Source organism: Neopelma chrysocephalum, unplaced genomic scaffold, assembly GCF_003984885.1.
Source record: "Neopelma chrysocephalum unplaced genomic scaffold, ASM398488v2 Primary Assembly neopelma1_22b, whole genome shotgun sequence".
Lineage (NCBI taxonomy): Eukaryota > Metazoa > Chordata > Aves > Passeriformes > Pipridae > Neopelma > Neopelma chrysocephalum.
This window is the reverse complement of record NW_020897690.1, coordinates 20,413,444-20,439,216: the sequence shown is the minus strand read 5'-3', so window position 1 is coordinate 20,439,216 and position 25,773 is coordinate 20,413,444. Positions and strand designations below refer to the sequence as shown.

The window sequence follows — 25,773 nt, the reverse complement described above, 5'->3', positions numbered from 1 at the left end:
TACCTCCCAAAGATCAGCTGTGCAAATACATCTGTTCTGAAGCAGATACTTTTCACACACTGATTTCCTTTCCAACTACCATATATAAGAGAAATACATTTGGCAGCTGTCTGGGACCAAAAGTATATTCAAGACAGTATTACAAAAATGTCTTCTTTTTCTCAGCTGTAATATTGAGCTCCCAAGCTGGGCAAAACGCTTTCATCAGCTATATACAAAAACTCCAGAGACAAATTAACCACATACTTCTGCTCACAAATAGAGTCAGCATGGGAAATACTGATAGATCTGACTGGTCTTCCTGGGCTGCTTTATGATAAAAGAATAATGCAGGAGTTAAAGGCAGGTTTATGCAGAAATCAATCCTATGATGTTTCAGAGGACATGTAAACTTGATTTAGAGAGAATGCTTCTGGAAATTCAAGTTGTGATATTCACTGAACCTCCTTGTCTAATTTAAGACTGCACAACACTTAGAAAATAATTTATACAGACTTTACTATTTATCAAGGCTGAATTAGAATTTGACTATATTAGTCTAACTCCGACCATCTGACATAGTTTGGCTACAAAGCTCAAAGCAAAGATCATGATCTGATGAACAACAGTCAATTGCTGCCATTTTATTTACATTTACTTATGCTCAAATGATGTTTTTAACTGCAAACTCAACTAAAACCACAAAGTAGGAAAGTCAGGATAGAGAATTTTTGTTTTACTTTATACTGCAGCTATTTTATTTACCTGGACTAAAGCATGAGAACATGTTTGAAAAACCACACACACACAACCTAAATTCAAACTATCTTTGCCACTAGTAGACTCCTACTGCTTTTGCACAAAATGTTTGTGACTAAATTAAAACTTATGATTTATTAGGCTTTTACAACAACTGAAAACTGTGAAGTTGAACTTTAGCTATTAAAATACAGGTATCTCTGTTCAAGCGAATGTCTGCCTGATAAATAACTTGAACTGACACTGCAGCACAGCTTTTACAATTTTTTTGCTAATTTAAACAAGTGGAGTGTCAAATCCAACTGACTGCTAGGCTTTTCCTCCTGTGAGCTACTCATAAGGCTTTCTACTAGCTGGTTATATCTGGATGGGCAGCCTGTTATTTGGAAATTTTCAAGGAGGTAATTGATTTGTCAAGAAACAGACTTTTTAGATTAATGTTTGCTGTCTTGTACAACTTCAACATATTCCTCTATATCACCTTCTGCATGTGATCTCATCCGGCTGTGTAGCAGCAGCAGATCCCTTTTGGTATGGTGCCTTGGAAACTACAGCCCCCACCCTTTTGCCACCTGGCCCCACGGCAGAGCACGTCCCCTACCAGCTCATTGTCAGGAGTTACTTTCCCCTCTGGCCTGGGCTGTAACTCATTTCCTGCAGCTGCAAACGCTGTCAGGCAGTCTCACAGGCAGCGTTTTGGCTCTGAGCCACGGGTGGGGATCTTTTTTCCTTACACATGGCCCATGCTTCGCTTGCTTGCAGTTTCAAAATAGCAAATCCTCCCCTTCTACAGCCTCCCTCTGCTTGTAAGCAAACAATTGCTGCCCAAGCCACCCTTCTTTTCTTCCACTACAAACAGGGAGTCCTTCTTCCATTATCCAAACTGGATCCCCATTTTACTCAATCAAGTTCTGCTGCTGCTATCCACAGCTTCCTCTTCCTACATGAAACAATATTCGGACTCAGCATGAAACAGTCCATTTCTCAACCGTAACTTTCAAAGCTCTTGATCACACATGAGACGTTTTACCTTTACTTTCTCCCCTTCTCCTTTCATTGAAAATTAATATTCTGAAGGTCATCAGTTGTGCAAGTGCAAGCTTACTTAACATAATGAATTCAAGACTATCTTAACCCATTCTGTGGCCTCAGCTATAAAATATCTCTCTTTTCTGGGGAAACATATCTAGGTCACCCATGCAATATTTCTTTTCCCTAATTCCTGAACAGAAGGTACCTATACCAATTCAAGAAGAGCTCTGACGCCTGCCCTACATCATTCTTTCCCATTTTGCAGATGTAGACAATGGCTTACTACACAGCTAATTTGAACAAATTTGCCAATCTTTGTCTTGGAAAGCCATTTGATCTTCCTTATTGTGGTATATTCTTTGAGAGAGACTACAGTTGGAGAAAAAAGATTGCTGAAACAACATTTTTCTGTTTATGGCAGCAGTCAGGACAGCATCCTGAGGGTATAACCAAAAGCCAGTATTCAGTATGTGAGAGGTGCGTGGTTTGGCACTATGTTACTAAGACATCACCGACCTCTCAGATTTGAACAAACCTACACAGATCCCTGGATTATACGACTGTATAAAACAGGCAGACATTGTACCTCCAGGTAAATAAAAGAACTCTGTGGCCAAGTTTTGGAACAAACAGATGAATTGGCAGTTAGACATGGTCCCCCAAAAAATCCTGTAACTTAAAGAAGACATATACATGTGGCCTCATGAGCAGAGACTTGTTGTAGCCTTTATAGTTCTCTGAACAGTAGCACCTACAGAAGGGATAAGATGGACTATCAAGAATTCTCCATGAATTTGTGATCTAAACAGGCAAGATATGCACAAACAATTTTAAATAGCTGCAAATTTTTCTGAGCTTACATGTTCAATTTCATTACACCGTATCCTGTCCCATGGCCTTTACCCAAAGCCCAGTGGCAGTATAAATGCCCTGAAAACAAAAGAGAACTGCACATATAAAAATGAATGTACCACAGGATGAGAAGAAATGCGTGTTAAAAAAGAGAAGCACCAAATAAAACAACAGGAAAATTCTTTCTTCCCCACGCCCAGAAACATGTGGGAAATCATTGCAAAAAAACCCATTGCCTTATGTATTACTTGTGAAAAACATGTTCTTCTAGAGCTAGTGATTTATTTTTTGTAGAGTGCACCAACTGTTACTAAGCCTCTTCACTACCCACTTGTTTCTCTTTTCCCCCCATTATAAAAGGAATCTAAATTTTTTAAAATGTATTCATCTGTAAACTGCACAACTTGATTAAATGACCTAAACAACTTAAAAAAATAGATTTGATATCCAGCAGAGCAAGCAAGAGGTCAGGAACCTGGAATCAAGTCCTCCCCTAAATTACTATCTACCTAGTGAACAGCTTTTCTGTGCGATGCTTTCCTCATACTCTTAACAAAGTGTTTGATACCCTAACTACTATAAAATCTTAGAAATTTAAGATAATGTAAACGCATTTTTTTTTACCTATTGATACTGATTAGATGCTTAAGATAATACACATTCTTAGAGCAGAAGTAACACCTACACTTGTAGGCAAATGATGAGAGTCATTTTTGGGGCTGTCTTTTAAGATGAGAATAAAACAACACTACCTTTCATTGTTGACAGACAACATGCAGACAGACAAGGAATGACCAAGATCAGCTGTTTAGAACTAGGCTTCGCTGAACATACTTTCTGCTTTAATAAACTTGCATGTTCCCCTACTTTGGATAATAATTTCAGATTACTTAAGGCATTAAGTACCACCCAACATTTCTGTACTCAGTGATGGAATGTGGTCTGACACAACTTAACCAGCTGTCAACTACAAAAGGTTTGCCATTTCAAACCTGTGAAGCTCCCTTCACCTGTTGATATGCTGTGACTTTCCAACTTGTTTCATTGGCAAATGGTACTGATAAACACTGTTGAAAAGATCAAAATTGTAGCGTCCATAGATATTGAAAGGAGCGCAAAACTCTTCTATTCAACAAAACATCTGTATAGGTTAAGCACGCAACATCCAAGTAGCCAACCCCACCACTTCTGAATGGTGATCACTTCCTTCTTTCCCTTGCAATAATACATAAAATCTCTGCCCCTCAGCCTCTCACAACAGCTTGTGATGTTAGACATGCAAAAATTCCAGACTCATGTCTACTGCATGTGGCTTTGCCCATGAACTGTACAAAATTACTCCGACCTGATGCTCACACTGTGAGTCTCATATATGATGTGTATTTTCAGACCTAAAAATTCCAGGGGGCAATATCCTAATTTGTCCAATCTCTCAAAAACTCTGAAAGTTTTACTGAATTATGGTCAAAAAAGGAAAAAAAAAATCTGTATAAAAAAGACTGAAGCTACAGAATCAAGTACTAGAAATCTAGGACATACATTAAAAGTTATCCACCCAAGAACATGGACTGCCTTAAATTACGTAAGTCATTCACTTGTCATTTGTTACAGTATTTGTTTTGTTTTGTATTTTTAGAAATTTCTACCTCAATCAATGCCCATAACGAACAATTCTGAGAAGTTCATCTAATTGTTTCTTCTATTCTTCTGATTAGCACATTCCCCAATGCTTTATTTAAAGACCTTTAATCAAATGCAGTACTTGAGATGAATAATTGGTTTGTGGGATACTTTTCACTACAGGGGGAAAAATAAAATCAAAGCACTCCACTGGTTTTGCTTAATTTTTGTAATTCCTCTGTAAAATGAAGATTATCAAACTCTTTCAAGCAATAGAAAGTTGAGGTAGAGACCAAAGTGAAACATATCCAGTGGTTTCAAGTACCTTCCCCCCCCCCAGATTATTTAACATTATATAATAGTTTGCATGTTCAAGACAGTTCACACTGACTGAAGTCACACACACGGGAAACTTTACAAATTTGACATCCATCTCTTAAAGCCTGACACCCACTAATGTGGGAATAAACAATCAGCAGCTGCTCTTATCAGCTGGGGTTTAGAAGGCATACCATAATATCCCACAGGAAGCCTGTGGCAGTGACAGAAGGCACTTCTGAGGCTGCATTCAACCCTGCAAATCATGCTCATTCTAGCAACGGCTTTCTCTTCTTCTTCACTCTCCGTGATTAATATAATTAATTAATGCTCTTTATTTCAAAGTACCATGTTAAACCTAATAAAGTATCTTCAAAATGCTCTGCCCCATTCTCCCCAAACAAATGCTAAAGAAAAAAAAGCAGTACAGGTTATGTGCACTGGTTTGGTTATAAAAGTAACGTCTCAAACACAAAACCAGGTCTGTCTGTCTCTCAGGAGTCTGACAGGTTCAATGTACTTCATATAATATATGTATTGTCCAGTACAATCTGCCTCTCCTAATGAAATTCTCTGCATTCAAAGGTGAAGTCCCTTAGCTCCAAAGGACATCGGATTTATCAATTCTGTGAGTGTAGTTAAAAAGAATCCTATTGACGTTTCCATGATTTCACCCCCTAGTCAAAGGAAGAAATGTTTTAGTGATACCTAACTACATTTTCCAATTTTATCATGAGAACATCTGCAAGCTTTCCTTATCCAAATTGTTACAGGACACAAGAGAACGAGGAAGTATTACAACTATACAGCTCAATCCTTCAAGCTCCCCCTCCCCCTTATCACCCTGCATTCAGGAAGTTCCTGCTGTGCGTGCCCCTAATGTAAGAAACACAGACTCATTCCTGTTTTAGTCAAGAATATTTATACAGTGTCTGAAAAAAACCTGGGAAAAATTGTAATGGCTGGAATGGACCGAACAATCGAAAAAATTGTGGTTATATCTATGAAAAACTCTCCAAAATCCGAATTTTGTGTGCTGGAAAACAAATTTTCCCCAGCGCTACTTGTCTGCTAATCTTGTTACTTGCAATAGCAAACTTTTTGAAGCAGCATGTGATGAAATGCCTTCTAGTGAACTATTTTCTGGTGTGGTTTTTTTTTTTTTTTTTTAAATTCACATTTCTTTCTGTTCACAGCCTGCAAACTTAAGTAGTTGCAAATGAAGCAAGCAAGTATTTTCTCTAGTGACAATCTACTCTGTGAGCCTGGGGAGTTTAGAGAGCCAAAGGACTACAGCACACTAGATCCTTAAAAACTTTCAAAAGAATCATAAGATTTTTCTTGCACCCTTCAGAAGAATGTTCTTTCATGCATCTGAAAAGAACCAAAGTAATATTTCAGAGCTCCTCTGAGAAAAAGGGATGAGTATGCCACTGCTACTCTGAAAAACTCAGTTAACTAAAATACCTGTGGCAGGCCATATGGATGAGTCTATTTACCCTTTCCATTGCTGAACCTGATCTTGTCATGACTCCTTACAGCAGGGTTTCTCAGGAACTGCTGATAAACCATGCTGGAGATTTCCTTCCCTCCCTTCTTTCAGCATGTGTCAGGTATAGATTTTCCTATCATTGCAGCTCTATCTGATATATAACTCTTCACCAAGATATAATTTGCTTAAATCTCTTCCCTATCTTAAGCCACATTTTGACTTAAGACTGAGAACTGCCAACTGCTTTATTCTTGGAATAGACAGCATGCTTGCTGAAATCAAGACAGTGCAAAAACGCCAAAGTTTTTCTCCCCATTTCCCAAAACTCATGCTGCTGACGACTAGATTTTGTTTCCATAATTTCTTACCTTTGTGGTTAAAAATCCCCTCCATCTCCATACTACTGCGAGAGTGAGCGATGCAGAGGGACCCACAGGGGACCAGGCCTTCCGCAGCTGGGGACCGATCTGTGGTTCGGACCAGACACCAGTCAGGCTTGTCATGGGGCCTCTCCAGGACCTCCACTGTCTGCCCACGGCGGATTGTCAGCTCATTACTATTGCAGGCAGTGAAGTCGTGGATTACCACTGTCAGCTCGCACCCACCAGACAACTGTGAGGGGAAAAACAAGGAGAAGCCAGATGAATGCTCGTTATCAAACCATCCGTCACGCACCGTTACCTATTTAGGACTCCTGGCAGGATTTGTATTTTGGATGAGATAGCAGGCTTCTGGGACTTTCCACATCAAGAAGAGATCATTTCAAAATCAGGCAGTTCTGGCGTTTTAGAACAGATTTCTAACTCTGCTTGTCTCTGCCTATTGTTCAAAGCACACTGGTTGTGACAGTGCTGGGCGGAGGATTTAAGCGGTTTTTCTTGCTAGACTGCTCCTTATCCCACAAGCTGAAGTAGAAGGCACTTCAGAATATATTTTACGTGTCATAATTTGCAACAAAAAGGCCGGACATTACTTAATACAGTCACTCATAAGCTTTGTTATCTTGTAAATTCAAGACAGAAAGAGGAACTTTTTTCAAATGAACCTACTGCCTTATTCCCACCCTACTCACGGTTTACACATACAGGGCACAAAATCATTCAGGATACACCATACACAGTTATAAAAATTAGCATAAATTTCTTCACATAAGATTCCCAAATACTTAACTATTTGGTAGAAAATTCACATGGGCTTACAACTTTCACGTTTTTGTTGATTCTCCAAATAAAACTGCACAAGCTTGAATTAAAAGCATGCAAGCTCAGGGTTTTCCTCCCCCTCTTCTAAACACTTAATTAGAATAACTTTGCCTAAGCTTAAGTTTCCTCTCTTTGATTGTTTCGTCTGCTTTGATGTGAAATGAAAATTATTATCAAAACTTTCCAAAATTCCCAAGATTGCTCAGTGCCAAAGCACCCATCCAACTTAAGTCCTGGAATCCCTTCTCCTTCCATACAGCAATGGCATTCCAGGCTACTTCAGCTATTTATATGTGAATATTTCTATTGCTCAGACTGCTTCAGTGCAATATTCATACCAGATCTCAGATGGTATTCAACTTCTGTGAATTCAGTAATTTTGAACCAAGCCAGCAAATTCGTTCAACTCATTACATGAGGTAATCCTGCAATGCTCTGTGCTGACAAAGGAGGACAAAATACCCTGTGAGAGTTCCAACTGCAGCAAGTACAGAAGCATGTGCTACACCAACATTCTGCACAGTTCCTGCCATGTTGGTTTTGACTATTATGTTTAGGCTCTTGCAGGGCTGCCAGCTACATCCCAAGAGCTTTAGAAAAAGGAGATAAGAAACTGCATTGTTTATTATTTATTAGTTTTCATTACAAGCCTGGAACGGAAACACTGGATAGGAACTTTTCTAGGATAACGCTGTTTGTTATCAAGCAAGAATGACAAAACCAGCAAAATCCCAGTAAGAATCAAAGGATAATTCCAACCTTCTCTACCTCAAGTCTGCAACAAATGACAGGACATAACTCCTAGCAGACAGGCTGCAGTAACTCCAGAGTTTTCCCATGGTATCTGCCTGCTAATCTCACCAGCTATCCTTGCTTGTGTGTGCTTACAAAGAGGGAATAGTTTCCTTGGGGGAATGCTGGGGCCAAGAAGGGCAGAAAACCCTCATACATCTAGTGTTTAAGGAAGATAAATCAGGTTGTACCCATTTATATCCAGGTTAAAAATTAATCACATTGCTTCTACTCTGTCTCTCTGGACAGACCCAATAGCCAGATTATGGAGGGGTTACATCTTCAAAACATGCTACCTCCTTCCTCATTCAAATGTTTCCTGTTCCCTTACACTCCACTATCTTAGATTTTAGTCCATGCAAAACTACTGCCGAAGGGGAAAAATAAAGAGCTTTCCCTGGTTTTCTGGTATTGATTTATGTTACAGCCTTCTTCAGACAAACTCAGAAACAATTGAAACCATCTGTATGCCTGATGGGGACTAACAAAAAAGCTGATGAAGTATGACTTCACAAGGTGTCCAGTGCAGACCAAATTTTTCTCAGGAGGTCCATATCCCAACCAGTGCAAACACCAAGACAGTAACAAGCTGATACTCTCCAGAAACTGCATCTAGTCCTTGTATTTTCTCCTAAATACCTACAAGAGCATATCTTTGGTTCTGTTTGCTTTCCCGATCTTCTCTTCCTACAAATAGGAAATATATTTTGTGACTGATGTAATGGCCACATGTTTTGGTAATATAGATGTTCTTCCTTCTCCTTCCCCTAATAAAACAACAACAAAGATCTCAGATTTTATGTTCTCTGAGTATTTTACATAATGTTAAGCTAAAGAAAAAAGTAAACAAAGGCTGTCATTTCTGCCATATCAGAAACTAATAAAGTACAAAAAATTCCTAGTTTTTCAGACTGTGGGAATCAGATAGCCTAGCTGGTTGGTATTCCACTGAAATTCAATATTCAATCACACCTCAGTACAGCGTGCAAGACACTTCTTGCATGCAGTAGTTAGGTCCACACCATGCTCAAACATGGTAGCTGCCAGATTCAACTTAGTGCAGGATGACTCTGCTACTGCCTGACACACCAAAAACAATGACTTCTCTACCCAGCACACATAGACATAATTTTGGAGAGCTGACCAAAACAGCATTTACCGATTTTCCCTTCCTTTGGGTTAACAACTGTTCTTTCTCCCTGCTGCAGTAGTGGTAAGGAAACTGCTTTCCTCCTTGTTTCATTGCTCGTTTTCTCTCCTTAACCCACTTCTGAAAGCAATTTCATCTTTCACACTGATTAAATGCAGTTGGACAGCAAGGAGTGTCTGTGATTAAGCGCGTTGCTCAACAGCTGTTGTTGGACAGCTTTGGCAAGGCTCTCTAGGCTATCTGGAGGGAAGAGCAAGAGGCACAGTAGAAATGGGAGACTGACTTGCACTGAAGGGAAAAAAGTTACAAACCATCTAAATCCAAATTTAGGCTGAACAAAGGCTTTATATACTTTATCCATCCTTCTCAAGAAACCCTTTATGTAAACTGAATTAATCATGCATGATAAAAATAAATGATGCTATGTCTGAAACATGGAAACTGAGGAGACAGACACAAGACGAGAAAACAAAAGCCAGACAGAAACAGAAACGCAGATTAAAAAAGGTGCAAGGTTTAATGAAACAGCTTATCACAGGACATAGTGTCTTGCTGTTGCTGAAATTAACCTTAACCATCTATGTTCACCTCTGGGGCCTTTTAATCACTGTCGATTACAGAGAGAAAAAAAAATCCCAAATGATACAAACACGCACACACACTCACTGACTGAGTACCTTCTTAGCATAGGTTTGCTGAAGTCAGGGATACCACATTAAGAGTTCACCTGCTACCACTATCTGTGAAGATCACTCCTGATCAGACAAAAGAGCCTTTACATTAGGCCATATAACCTCCTCTTAGGACTGCAAATTAAATTTAATATACCATGGTAATTTTACATTAAGGAGAAGGGAAAGCAAAGAGAAGCTAACAAGATTTCTAAATTATTTCAAGCATGAAAACCTTTAATCCCCTTTTAAAATGGAAACAAGTGCATTGTGGGAGAAAAGAAATGGGACGGAGCAAAACTTGTCTCAAATAAAGAGCATTTTGCTTTGAACAGGTAGCTGCCCAGATTTGGTTTCTGACTCTGAAAAGAGATGTATACTCAGAGCCATGTCTGCTTTTTTACTAACATTTTTTCTACTATTGGGAGCCTTTTCTCTTCCGCAGACTCAGCTGGCAGAATGAAATACTTGGTTGTCTCCTGCTGCTTCAGTCCTTTTTGTGTTTTCCAAAGAACTACACACAAGCTTAAAGAAGCACGAAAATGAAATACAACTTCACATCGACAGTAGTACCAAGTGTTACCAGCTGGGCACAAAAGACAATTTGTTAAAAATAAAATATTGCTCCACTGACCACCCACAGCAGCTAGCATGATTCCTACTATTTAGGATAACAAGCTATGACAGTTCTTCTAAAAGCCTCTCATCTTCTCAGCTACCAAAATACTAGTTTGGTTTATTACACATTTCTACCAAATCACTGAATACAAGCATGAAAAAACCCTACCAGACCTAAACTGTTTCCTTCAGCCTCCCCATTTAATTTCCTATGCACTGGATCAAGTTCAAAAGACCACGTTAAAAATCAGATGAAGCTCTGAGGCTAGGAACTATTGAAAGACCGAATGAATGGGGCAAGAATCTCTTTTATTTGTTAGCCACCTAAAATGCTGGCTACTCAGCTACAGAGCATGCACTGAAGAAATACTATGAAAGGTGAAAAGCAAAGTTTTACTGACTAGGGTACAGTAAGAGCACTCCTGCAGAAAACTGAGACGCTTTGATGGAGTAGAAATCTCTCTCAAAAATTTTCTATTTCACTCAGGACTCCATTATACCTTCTAATATGTCCAGATGGGTCAGTGCTATGGATGTATTTAACACGTCTTGCAATATGAAGATACATCCCATGATAATAAAAACAGGCTGGAAAGGGACCTTAAGTTACCTAATTCACTTTCTTCCTTTAGAACTTGATCAACTACAGCTGTGTGAATAATTAACATTTATCCAAACTATCCTCAAAGCACTCCAGTTATGGAAATTTCCAAGGCTTCACAAGTACTCTGCTCTAGGATTTCATATCTGCATACACACAAAAAATATTTTTGTTATCTTTTTAAAAATAAGTCCTTTGATTTCATCCCATTCACTGAAAATACAGGTAAAACACTGTGTGGTTGCGTTTTACACACTTAAAGACCTGAAGTTTTTCCTGCCTTTTTTTCTTTAGACTTATTAGTCCTAACTCTTTATCTTGCTTTGTAAGTTATGTTTGGTAGACGTCTAATTAATCTTTTTCTTCTTTCCCCTAGAACACTTCCAATGGACCACTGATTTCCTAAAAATCTGAACTCAAAACCGGATGCCTTACGAGTGCTGAGTAAAGAATGAGGACTCCATGTCCTGCAGCTCAGCATCCTATTTCTACAAGCCAATATACTGCTGCTTCCGTTGCCCCCCCCAATTACATCACACTGTTAAAACAATAAACAGGTTGTGAGCCTCTATAGCTTCTCAATCATCCTCTCAAAAACCATTCTGGACTCTCACTGTTTTCATTAGTATTTAACTATTTCCACCTAGTCACATTAGCTCAAACATGTTCCTATTAAATTGTATGGTATTTTGCCAATTAATTTCTTCCTCTAATTTGCCAAGATTATTCTACCTTCCAATACAGTTTTCAGATGACATGAAGCTGGGAAGGATGTCAGCTTTATAAACATATGGTTTATTGCATCATCCCAGTCATTACTGAAAAGCAGTACTGCAACAGTGGAGCCAACAATCAGAAGTCACAATTCTAGCCTAAATAGGAAGGGTGGAGAAGAAAAAAGCTAATTATGAAGTTACTCTGTTGTTACAGCAATTCCAATCATGTCAGAAAACAGGATGCAAGGAAAGAAACTCATCTGGACAATATTCAGCCACTTATTACCAAGGCTAAGGATTTTTAGTTCTTTCAAAGTATATCTCTGAGGAGGTGAGAAACAGTATTGACTGTTGGATAAAGGATTTCACTCTTGATATTCTCCCTGTATAATAGCTTAGCACTTCTAACCAAAATATTTATTTTAAAAGAATTAACTGTCTGAACATATAATTGGAGGAAATAGAAGAATGGTCTTACTTGGCTGTTGATTACTGTGACATATATGATATTTGTTGTCTTTTCTTAATCTCGAGTGGATACACGTAAACAGAAAAATGTTCAGCAAAAGCATAATAAATAATACAGAGCTAAACATTTTTACCACTTGATTAATACTATTTTCAATTACATGATATTCTTAATGTTACTTGATTTGGATTCCCATTTCCATTTGGGACATACTCCAAATTCGACCGAGGTGTTCCACTGCTTCCTCTGGCTAACACCACCAACAGCACCTAACATCCGTAAAACTGTTTTACTCCATCTCTGTAAGACATTCATACATACTTCAAGCCTTCTAGGCTGAGAAAACAGTGGTTTTTAAACCTCAAATGGACTGCGGGAATTTTCAACATACAAAGTGAGAGATTATTTCAGGCTCAGCAACAGTGGTAAAATACTCTACAGATTTCTCTAGCCTTCTGCCTGTTACTCTTCCTTACTAATTTTTATTTTGTATTTTTTAACAGATTAAAAATTTTCTCCTCTTAATGTATTTAGCAAACCAAAACATATGAGAGAAACATTAAACAAAGTTACCCTGCTAACTCACGCACTTTTATAAGTGCACAATAAATTCCTTCTTTAGACATACCGTACACGGCATAAGTAACTTCGAGGGAATCTTCTGCTTGTCTTTCTTGTCAAAGAAAAGTCTAACAAAAACTTTATATGCCAATGTGAGAACTCCAAAATACTTTAAAAACAGTCACATTTAAAATTTAATTTTTCAGGAAAATATTGAAAAGCATTCTCCATCTCTCCTTCCTTCCATTTCTCCTTCTTTTAACCTATTACTCCTGTTGAACAGGTTGTTGGTAAGACTCTTCCTCATGTCAGACTGGAAAGCAATCCTGAGGGTATTTTACATGGCCAACTTTCTTAGCAATTCTCACATGATATGAAATATTACCATGAAGGGCAACAGGAAACAATCCATGCTATTCACCCCAGTAAACAGTACATCACAAACAACTGAAGAAGGGTGATGGCTCTGCATGGCAGGGATGGATTGCACCACCTCCATTTGAATTGAAGCACAATCCAGCCAGGCTGCATGCATACAGTTTGACATCTCAGCCAACAATCAGGGAAATCAGAGAGAGCACGTCTTGCTTCTGAGTGTGACAGATTACCTAAACTCTTAAGAACACAAAAGAAAATGAACAAAACTGTTTGCTAGCATACAAAGCACAATTTTTGTAAATCACTAAAAAGGTAAGTAAGAATGCAAAGAATAAAATAGCAAAACAAAAGTCATCAAAAGACTTTTTTTCCTCTAACCAACCATTTTTTTCACAGGTATCTTTAGAAGAAGCCATCATCACAACTATAAACCAACTTCAGTACAAATGCACAACATCAAAACAGGCTATTTTTGACAAATACAAGCAGACTTTCTTCTGTCTGCTTCTTTACATGGTAAAATCAAACTACAGAGTTTGAGTCACATGAAAAAATATAGAAAACTCACTAAGTTTAGGTGACGATGGGAATGGTCAAAATATTACTCTGAAAACCTATTCACTTAGCTACCCTGTAAAATACTGGTTATTTATGTGCACAGTTTGAATGGCTTATCAGAACAATTTTACCCAAGAAAGCAATAAGCCAGAAATCCCTAACCACATTTACCAGTAATGTGCTAGGCAGCCTCAATGTTTTAATTCATCTTTCTGCTTGATAAACTTCTATTATCCATCTCTACATCCCTCCAGGGTCCTAACACTTCTCACTTGCCAGAAATCTTATTTTAATGACAAGTAACATACACGTTTCAGAAGAATTTTTATTCTTTTGGTGCATATCTTTCTTTCACCCAGGAGAAACTCTGGCTGTGAAACCTCATGGTATAACCCAGCCAGAATCTTCAGGCAGAGATGGAGGAAAGGAAACACTAGCACTAGTATCATACAACAAGGCTGCAGGTTACTCTTGGGTGATTTCTATCAGCTTTCATGCAGAAAGTGAACACTTAATCTCTAACCCATGAACATTGGGGAGTATTTTTCCTTCACAACAGAAACTATGGCAGTCACCAGCCTCATGATAACACAAAAAGCAGATGGCATGCTTTCAGAAAGGCCAAGACTAACATGAAGAAAAATTCTGTGCATCAGTATAAAATTTTATGGAAAATAAAACTTCCTTTTAAATTGGGTCAAATCTTTGAACAAACTGCAGAACAGAGGGGACCAAAATGGTTTCAGTTTGGAACAAACATATTTCTTCATGACCTATTGGATTTAAACTATCACCCCTGCTTCTCCATGGTATCAGTGTATTTTCTCTATTGCAGACAGCTATTTTTAAGAGATTGAATATTTCCATGCCTCCTATCTGAAGGTACTAAAAACTAATCTTGGATGCTAACTCACACTAAGGGATTAATCATTTGCTCTCAGAATAGAGCAATGTCTGGGCAACTTACCTTATCGCTGTCTAGTGTGTTCTGTGAGGTTCGTGAGGCAATTGAAATAGTATCAGGCTGGCTGCTACCATCTCCCTGACTGTCCAGGTCCTCGCCGTCTCTGCAAATAATTCAGTTTTCGTTACAATAGTAGTACTGTGTTTGTAACATGTTAGTTCCCTACTAGCAACTCTGAAGAAGTGAGACACTCCTAGACAAAGCAGCAACAGACACCAAATAAACCAACTGATGCAAGAATCAAATATTTAGTACTTAATACTTCGTTCAGGGCTGTAAGAGAACAGATTCATTTGCTCCAGGTCTACATCATGCAGAATTAAGGCAACAACCAATCAGCCAGAACTACAGCAAGAAACTTGCACAAACACTTAGCCAAAGCTAGCAAGCAGGACACTCGGTCACATATTTCAAGCTTCATGGAAGGAAAACAAAGGACCTGAATAACACACCCAGAATTACAAAAATCCAAAATGTACACCTATCCTGAATTGCAGTTCTAAATCCCTTCTGTAATGGCTGAATGTACACAAGGCAGAGACTCTTCAGAGCAGAAATCTCAATAAATTCAACATTGCAGGAAATTGTAAATTAATGATAAGATAAAGCTGGACAAAATTACTCTTGCTTTTGTCCAATTCACTGAAAGTCATTAGAAATTCAACACTACAGAGGAAAGAGTGCTGTTGTGTACGTAGAGATCTCTGATTATTTGAAATACTACTTACCTTCTTCCTTTCTGTTTTGTTGTTGGTGCGGTTTTGGGGATGTGGATCGGCTCTTTCAATGCTCCTTTCAGATGAATGGTCCTTTCTTGTATCACTTCGCGGATGTGTTTGATCCAGTCCTGTTTATTCTCTATACTAGATGCCTTTGATATGCAAAAGAAACAAAACCCCCACAATGGACTATTATAGCAGAGAAGATCCACACATATAGTCAGCTAATAAACAGAAAGAGGAAGGTATAAAGAATAACTTTGTGAATAATTTTTGAAAACCTGAACAGAGAAAAGGAAATTCTAGCTAGTTGTCTTCACTTTGAATCATCAACACTACTTTACACTTCTGAACACTACGAATATTGTTCTTTTAAAAAACATTTTAACTTAAATTCAGAGTCCACTTTTATAACTTGAAGACTGAAGCCCTGTATGCATCTCATGTTAGACAGGGTGGGTTAATTTACTTCAAGAATTCCAGTAATAACACCTTGAACATTCGTATTTTAAACTCATACTACATTTTAGGTCAATTCTAACTTGATATATTAATCTAATCTTACTGAAAGAAAAACTAACTTTTACTGCAACACATGTACTTCTACAACACATTTCATGTATTACTCCTCCCACTTTTTGATACATATCTTGAGGCAAAAAGCTAATTTAGGGACTGTATTTCAATAACTGCCTGCAACATATTTACTTTTTGAGATACTCCAGGAACGACTTAATATCTACCTGGCCAACTTGTAATCTGATTGTTTAATCCAACTTAACCCTACATCTGAAATGTTATTAAATATAAACATTATTCCAGATCTAAAGAAGTTATTATATATAAATTTCTTACTTCTCTTAATTGCTGTCTCCTGAAGTAATTGGTTTCAAATACACTATAAGTATTTAATATACCATAAATATTTAATAACCAGGGATTCCAAAGGGATGGAGAAAGTTGTAGGAATGGATGAACAGGCAAGAAAAAGAATTTTTTTTCTTTTACAAAAAGAACATTTAGGAAAAGAAGCTAAACATGATTTTTAAAAAATATTTTGTTTTGTTTTTCATGGATTTTTTTTCAAAACTAATGAGCTAAGGAAGTGCTTCTTTCCAACCTTCAAAAACAAAGAAACAAAAAACGTCAACAAAATTGTTGAAGAGCTTAATATCATACAAGTTACCTAAATATTCTATGCTCTATGTAAAGCACCAAATAGGAACACCTTGAAGTGATCTTATGCAGAGAGCACTTAAATAAAATCCCTTACTGTGCTGTACTCTGGGAGGATCATTTCAGGCTTCAAAGCACTGTCTGTAAAATTATGGAGTAATAAGACTGAAAAAATTGTAGTATTTATTAGCGCTGCATTTAATTTCTTTGATTCGTTGACTGCTGCCAAAAAACTAATGTGAGCTTTTCTTGACCGGCCATTTTTAAGTGGCGTTACTGAGTATTCACTAAAAATATATGTGAAATCATGAACAATTTTAATAGGTGTATTAACCTGTAAAAGGGAAGATGAACTTTGTTTCAGCTCAACACAGCTAACAGATAACAAAAGAAAAATTTCAAAGCAGACAAATTCCTCAAAATATGTCAAATTACCCATGAACTGCTTATGGTATTTCAAAAAGGTCCTCCAGTTGAAAAGTAGTCCCAGGCTACATACTGTAATCACAGGAAAAACTGATTCAGCCATTCTCCTAGCTAGACAAAGAGCACTACTGACACTGTAACTTGTCCATATGCAAAATTTATAGGCATTGCATGCACTTTCATCTGAAGTCAAGTAGCTTCAGAAAAGCATAAAAATCTTTTGCAGTGTTTATTTTCTGCATAAAAATATGGGTCCTGAAAAACAGCATCACCAACAAGCAACTTGAGTGTGAAACGTAACACTGATGCCATCATTTCTATGTGGCATCAGATGCCCTGTCAGCTAATTGCTAAAGCCTTCAAGCTATAGAGGTCCATGGCATCAGACTCTCCCTCCTACAATTTGTGAAAGCAAGTTTGTTTAATCCTTCAGCAGACTACACAAATTCCCCTCTGCCATCAGGCCACATGAGTTAGATATATATACACCACCACAAAGAAATTTATCTGTCAGCAGCGGTCCCTCTCAGAGCAGGAAAAGTCACTACTTGTTGCCTTCCCAAGTATCAACAAGAACTACAAGACTTGGTATAAAGTGTACAAGCACATCTGCTTAAATTACCTTAAGAACAATTTTGTTATCTGAAGTTGGTGTCCTTCCAACCCATAGAGCAAACTTGCAGGGATCTCCTTCTACGTGTTCTGTGACACCCAGTTCAGAAGTCTGGAATTAAGAAAAATTTGTTAGGACAAACAAATTTGTTTGTTTTCTCAGAAGCCACAAAGGCATGCTAATATTCTAAAAAATTGATCTCTGCTATTTAAAGAGACTTTCAGAAGCTTAAAGCTAACTCATATGCTAGAGAGAATCCTTTATTCTGGTAGCAGTGGTGAAGTCCCTTCAAAAAAGGAAGAACTGCAAACTTAAGTTTTTTTCTAGAAAGTAACAATAAACAATAGCATTTATAATCTGAATACCAAATTGCTTATTTTAGTTTTTGGACTTGACAGTAAAAGCCTTATAACTCTAAAAAAGTTGTTTCGCAAAAAATAAGTTTTGGCTTCTCTCCCTGTTGACTTCCACTGGGAAACACTCCCTATTTACTGATTTTTATGTTTTCTCTCAGGTAAGATATGCTTAAGAATTCTCTTGATATCTTCTAAAACTTTGATCTCTTTCCTGTCAAATGAGCCTTTCCCAGTGTGTTTCCTTCCCTCTGAAACAGATGAAATAATTCAGAAATGCAGTTTCCCTGGAGAATTTTGTGAGAAAACTATATTAACAATCAGTTTTTGGGAATGTTCTAATATCAGACCTTAACAGCTAGTTATCATCCAAAATGTTTTCACTTTCTGAGTGGAACAACATCGCACTCATGTGAATTGGTTTCCGGTTAAACAATTCATACAGGCTCTGCTCCAAAAAAAATTGCAAACTAAGAAATAAAGCTCAAACTACAAGAACTCTCACTCCCAAACAGCTGCTAAGCATTTTTACATGATTAGAAGCCGTATTTTTCCCCTCATACACATAATCATTAGCATGTACACAGTTCATCACAAGAGATGTTGGATATGCAGTACCTGAGTAAAGGTAATTTTTTTCCTGCATCACTTGGATGCCATCTTGGTTTTCTTCTGTTTTGTTGGGGGGGGGTTGTTGTTTTTTTTAATTATTTCTTCTAAAAAATCCCCCAAACCAACACATCCACCCTTTCAGCTTTGTCACCTCTTTTTGGTAGAATGAGCTCTTCTTCATTGAAATACTTAAAAGTCTGTGATGTGTTTTAAACTCGACTCACCAACAATGCTTCTGTGCGTTAAAGAGCTTTTAAAATACTTAATGCAACATTACATTATGTAATTCCAAAAAAATATACTCTACCATGCTGCTCAATACAAAGTCTGAATAGGCAAGACAGTACAACTTTTAATACTGTTTATTTTTTAAAGCCTAGCAAATTTAGAAGCTTGGTACACTTGCAGATATTAATTTTACAAGGGACCACCGAGGGACAATGCAGTAGAGGCCTGTACAGCAAGGAGCGGCAAAGTAGACATGGGTTGTTCACTGTCCCTCTCCATACTGGTACAGCATCAAGTGAAACTAGTGGGAGGGAGTCAGGTGCAAAACCCAACACAAGGAGGCTTGCCTGTGCCCAGTATGTAGTTGAGCAATACAGCTCTCTGCAAAGGACACTGTAAATGCTGAAAGTCTGCACGCAGTCCAAGCTCACAGAAGAGAAATCATTGTGAGTTTCTGAATGCATTGAAACCACATTGAAGTGATGAAGCTCCCAAACAGCCAGTTACTGGTGACTGGGAAAGTTTTCTATCAAAGTAAAACCTGTTAGCCTTGTTCCCATAGTCCTTCTTAGGCATTTGCTTTTGGACACTAAATCTCTTGCCAAAGGAGTTCAGTAACACATTCTTCCTCTTATACAGATCATGTCATTGAGTATCATGTGCTCGGGAAACCCTGCTGGTCTTCATGCCCAAAGCAATGAGAAGAACCTCACTTTTGTAAAACCACATTCCACAGGCAGGACACAGGATAGTGTGCAAAAAAGATCTTTAGCTCAAACCAACGTACATGCTATCAACACCTGCATGAATGCCTTTTCTAAAGAACAAACTATAAGAACTGCTGTAATAATAAGCTGCACTACAGGATATTTTGCCAAAATAGAATATGAAAACAAAAAGAAGCCTTGTATTTTAAAAATGAGGCACAATGAGAGTCTTCAAGATTTCCATCAGCTTCCCTAGGACCTAAGGCTATTACTAAATTCCTGCCAGAGGAACTGATATGGCAAGCTTACAGGACTGATTTTTCAGCTGTCTCTTCTCCCACCTAATTCCTTGGCAGCTGTTGTTAGCCTACAGTACACCGGCTTTTTTTTGTATTTCAGGTTCCTAAGAGCACCAAAGAAAGGTGTGATCAACAAAACAGCTGCAGCTGTGTTACCTGCTAGCTATCTTGGATCAGGAAGAAAAGCAAGAGTTGGAAATCAAGTGACAGAATATGCAAAGTAACATATGGAAAAAGAGAAGGTTTTCCTCACCAACCTGCTTTACCAGTTCAGATACAGAAGTGGGAAGTGGGAATGAACGAAGGAAAAGGAGCAGAAGCACAGAGAAAAGACTCAGTATTTATACCATGTAGACTTAGTCATATATCCCAATAGGATCAATAGAAGAACAATGTTTTCTAGAGCATGATTCTAAGAAGGAAAGTAACTTCAAGTACTTGTTCTGAACTGTTTGGAATAAAAGCTAATCTTGCCTTCGACAGATGCAGAGCAATCCAAGGGAGATTGTCTTGCCATTTGGCTATCTAAAGTTATGGAGTGTGAATCCTGCTCTCACCCAAGTCATCCAATGAGAGAGGAAGGATATGAATTCCAGGGACACGTTTTGTAAAGCATACATGCTACAGATAAGGAAAGCAAGAGTGGAGGTTGGGCTTTTTTGAATTATTTTTTTTTAGATGGGAGGAAAAACATTTCCACCTTTACATCCTTTCAGTAGGCCATAAGTACTATAAATTTATAGAACTTTATTGTAAGACTACTGGTCTCAGCAGACATCCTGGAATGAACTTTTCCAAAACAAAGTTCTTGCCTTTTCCAATCAGTATGTGTAGAATATCCACTAAAATGAATCCCTAACGTCAATACTACTACAACAGCAATAGTAAACAAGAAAGATGAAGGCAGCTTGTCAACTCCTTCCATCCTTCTGCTTTATACAAATAAGCCTTAAAGAACCAGCACTCTACATACACAATTAAGACAAAATCAGTCCAGCCCAATATTGATTTTCCTTTGATCCGACACACCAAGATTGCTGAAGTATCCTTCAGCAGCTGCTTTGACCCTACTCTTTCTCCTCAAAAGCAAGGCAAAGTAGCAGAGTTACAAGATTCAGCCTCTATACATTCCAAGGCTATTCTTCCAGTGCACTATAATAGTTGTTCAAGTTCTTCAGGCATATTTAAATCATCTAAGCTTAGTCAGAGCCTAGTCTAGACAGTTTTGTAAATATGATCATTTGTTCTCCCATACTTACAAACAGTTTGCTCTTGTAAATGTACTTGCTCCTTCCACTTGAGTCCTTTACTTCTTTACTGAAAACCAAGGACATCTCAAAAAGGAAAAGGTGCCTCTCTCTTCCCTTTCGAATCAGAGTTTTTGGGTCCCACACTTGGAAGGATTCTTGAAGGATGAGCTCTCCCTGAGATTCTATATTTTCATCAAAACCTAGAAACAAAGGGAGAGTAACGGTTCACCATGAAAATTTGGTAGTACAAGGAAATTAAAAAGCACAGCTTCTGTTTATTAAGCGATATAATTTTTCCCCCCAATACAACATGCAGAAGATGGGATTCCAAGGAAGCAATACTAAAAACAAGACTGATTTCAACACTGCCATATACTAGATGTAACTCTGTAGCTCAAGTCTACTTCTAAATTTAGAGATCCAACTGTTAATTTAATCAACTCTTCTGGCAGTATTTTACCAACAAATGACAGCTTCTAGTAACCTCTTCCATGATTAAAATGATTTCTTTTATAAGCTTTCTGACACTGTAGAAAGTGAGCAACTTGCAAGGACACACAGAGTACATCAGGTTCTTCTTGCAATGGCAAGCTCCCAAATGCCACTTTTTCTGGAGGTACACCTTCCCTACCATGTACACAACAAGCATGCAAACATGTTCAAGTTGGTGATAAAAACACATGGTAGCTTGGAGCTGTTGGCAAGCGATCAGTCTGCCATCGGTCACTCCAGAATTGATCCACAATAAAGAAATTAGCACCTGGATCACTTATCTTGAGAGATAATGAAAAAAGATGGAGACTGAGAACACCAACAGTTTTACTTCCACTGTAGTGGTACTATGTTCTCCCAGTTTAATACACAGCTTTAGAGTTGCAGGATAACAAAAACTGGTCTACCATACTCTTCCGAGTGGTACTAAACTGTATTTTAAATAAATACAGCTTGTCAGTTCTCACTGGTCTCAACAGGGTAACAGTATGGAGGGAATCAGAGGCAAGTTCCATCAGGACACTCATTCAAAATCCTCCAGAGACATAAAGAGGAAATGTGCTCACTCACTATATTTCTGTAATGTCGGATGACTCAACAATACATGCATGATTTGTTATAAAACCAACTTCTGTAAAAGATTAGGATATTCTCCAGAGTTGCACTCCCAGTGTTAAAAGATTATCACCAAAGCTGGTCAGCATTTGTACTAACACCATCTCCTGAACAAAGCATTTGGAACCAATCCTGTAAACTGACCAACATCCCTGTTGTTTAAAATCAAGGAACAGAGGTGATTTTGAGATACACATGATCAAGGATCACATGTCGAACCAAGATGAGTTTTATTGTAACTAGCACAATACTGGACATTCCATGACAAGCTGCATTTTACTACTAGAAAACAGAGAGGAAGAAAAGGAATATTGACTAGAAGCACCTATAAGCTTTATACAGCAACTGCAGGGTAAGGTGTCCTTGCTTTAATCTCAAAAAAATTAAATGCCAAAGAAAATCACTTGTATTACTAACTGTATGATGGCACCATCATACATGATAATATGCCTATTACAAAACACATTTTGGCAGAAAGTTGTTCTAAGCACATAGAAGCAATTACATCCAACCTCCACTGTCTGCCATGAACATGATTTTGCTGGCTAAGGCTTGGGCTAACTTGGCTTATGCTGACATTTTACTGCCAGAAGATACATTGCATTTCAGCCAGAAGTCTGTTATGAAACAGGCAGCAAACATGTGAAAAAGACAAACTTCTTGGAGACAATTAGCTGATACATAAATCACCTCTAATACGCTTACGTGCCTCTTACAAAGAAACCAAGCATACTGGTTGGAAAATGTATCAAAAGTTACCATATCTGACCAGCCACTTATTGCATTTTCGGTAAGTAGTGGAATACTTTGTTAGCTTACTATTTTTCAAATCTGCACAGCTATAGATCAGGATGAAAGAACACCTAAAAAATTAACAAAGCTGTCTGTGACAATTAATTTTCCTAAATAAGTTTGCATTTTATATACCTCCAAAAAAACAGGTATAAAAAATACAAACCCAGAGATAAGAGTATGTTCATGTTCTTAAACAAAGTTAATCTGCAGCATACAATGAAATTGGAAAGGCACCTTGACTCCTACCTTCCAGCATGCTGAGGTGCATGGCATCATTGGCTCGCTTTGGCACACTAAGCATCACCTCTAGGCCATCCTTAATCTCACCTTTACCTTCTTCACAGCACGTGAGCAGCTCCTGCAAAAGACAAGCAGACAAGAGGACTCTATCATGTATTTCTCCACTAATACAACAGATAATCAAACAGTACTTCTAACAAGTACTTCTAACAGTTCTTCAAGGAGCAGCCCAAGCTTTCAGTTAACCACTTCTAATTTAAACAAGATTATCTGCTTAATCAGAAATCTTCAAAAGTTACATTAGGGAAAATTTTTTATTCTGATAAGCACAGACACAGTTATCAGATGCTGTGCTACATCAAGGCCCAGAACAACACAGCTGTCAAGTCATGAAGATGGTGGAAAGCAGGACAGCACAAAAGGACCCCTCCCACCTCCCATGTCAGTCATTGCTCCACTGCATCAAAGACCTGACTCTGTACTACTGCTGATAAGAGGATCTACATTGTTTTATTCAAAGTATTCCATGAATGACTCTATTCTGTATTCACACAGTTAAAAGCAACCTACAGACAAATCTTTTTAATACAAACAAGCATTAACTAATGGACAGAAGTTAGAGAATGGAACATGCTGAAGTGCTGTAGTGGAATTTAGGGCATACAGTTCTCTGCCCATTCAACATCCCACAGATTTAATATAACAGTGCCTGAGCTGATATTCAAATTTCCTCACAGCCTTTAAGCATTTGAACAGTATCAAGATAATATGTAGCTTATGTAACCAAAAGGGCATATTCTGTTCCTTTTATTATTCAAACAGCCCACTTAATTCATCCCCTTAGGTTAAATTCCTTTTTCCTTTTTAAAGGGAAAGCCATGTGATTCCTACTCTTATTATCATTACATTATTTTTATTTAACTGCCAATACCACCATCACAGCAAAACACTACATGATCACACTTAAATTTTGCATGACAACTGCACAGAACAGTGAGAGTAATTCAATATCCCTCAGAGGCACAGAAGATAAGCAGCTTCAATACCACTGGGAAAAACAAGCAGAACTTCCAGAAATGCAAACTGTTTCAGTTATCATTCAGGTTTTGGGCTCTTACTCCTTCCATGTTTAATGTCTCTCTACTTACAGGTTAAAAAAAAAAAAAGAAAAAAGAAAAAAAAAGGAAAGAAAACCCAGAGACCACCAAATAAATACATTTTACTATGCAGCAAAGCCATCTGACTCTGCAAACAGTGGTGAAACTGATCTATCCCATCACTTCAATAATGTAGCAGGCTAAGGTATACTTATATTTAAAAAAAAAAAATTGTTGGAATTAATACCTCAAAAATTCCCAAACAGCACAGCCTGGAGTATTTCTGTAAGTTATAACTTGATTGAGTTGCAACTCTTTTCAAGAGGAGAACAGACAACACGCTTCAGTCAAAAGTGACAGACTTGTTTCCACCCAACCTGACCTGAAATAGCCTCTAACGTTTTTCAGAAATTTCAAAAGCAATCATGCGTGACTGTTTTCAAGTAAAAAGGGGAGACACAGATCAGTTAGAGTGCTTTTGTAGGCAGCTGTAACAAAACAAGAGACCAAGCACAGTTCAAGAACACTCCTGCTCAGTTGAGAAGACATCTGTCCACTGAAAGTTCTAACTACAGGTTTCAAAAAGTTTTGTTTATTTTAGCAGCTACTGTTTACTTGACATTTCCAGTCAACATTACAAATAACAACTGCTTGTGCAACAGCTCTACAGGTACTCAGCGTGCGTATATAAATATTTATAATACACACATATTTATATATCTTATATTTTATATTATAGTTTTATATATAAATATATTAAATTATATCTATTTCACAGTACTTACTACCATCAGCATAGCTAATGCCTTGCCAAAATTTGTTGTAGAAACCACTATAAAAATGCATCTATACAGCCATAAATTACTTTTTTACCCTGAAAATGCAAATTATATTTTCTTAAGTAAACATTAGGAGAAAGGTATATTTTTGATTTACAGAAATCTGGACAAAGACGTTGCTTGTGTACGCCTTCTTTTATTTTCAGTGGTCTACTAAGAAATATTGCAGCAGTATTTGAGGCTGCCCAGGATGCTGTAGTCTCAAAGCACACAGTAGTACAGCCCTTCTGCTTCAGCAAGAGCTTTGCCTTCTTAAGAACAGCAGAATCAGATGAAGAACTTTGAATTAACACTGACCTTTAAAAGAAGCTGGTATTTTGTTATCCTTTGGACAGGTTTGATAAGGTAAGAGGAGATAGAGTTGGCCAGCCCATGTCGTTGTTGTATCTCCTACATTAAAAAAACCCAAACATTTGAGGACTGTAAGCACCAACACTCAGATATAGACTGCTTTGAGGGCTAAGCAATAATATACATTAAGTTGAAATTCTTTTTTAACAAAAAAAAACAAAACAAAACCAGGAGAACCAGATATTCCAGACACAGTGAATAGTTACACTGTACATCTGTCTGCTCACTT

At 37.7% G+C, this 25,773-nt stretch overlaps 1 protein-coding gene across 2 annotated transcripts in view; it reads right to left on the bottom strand.

Annotated features, from left to right (window-relative positions):
• Window positions 1–25,773, bottom strand: part of TRIO (trio Rho guanine nucleotide exchange factor) — a 253,664-nt gene that overhangs the window by 61,714 nt on the left and 166,177 nt on the right. For both annotated transcript variants that reach the window (XM_027681616.1, XM_027681624.1), the window contains exons 28-34: window positions 25,491–25,583; window positions 23,264–23,375; window positions 21,125–21,315; window positions 17,676–17,777; window positions 15,461–15,603; window positions 14,736–14,835; window positions 6,421–6,664 (exon numbers count right to left, since the gene is read on the bottom strand). In XM_027681616.1, the coding sequence (XP_027537417.1) occupies window positions 6,421–6,664; window positions 14,736–14,835; window positions 15,461–15,603; window positions 17,676–17,777; window positions 21,125–21,315; window positions 23,264–23,375; window positions 25,491–25,583 (985 nt within the window). The remainder of the gene's footprint in view (window positions 1–6,420; window positions 6,665–14,735; window positions 14,836–15,460; window positions 15,604–17,675; window positions 17,778–21,124; window positions 21,316–23,263; window positions 23,376–25,490; window positions 25,584–25,773) is intronic.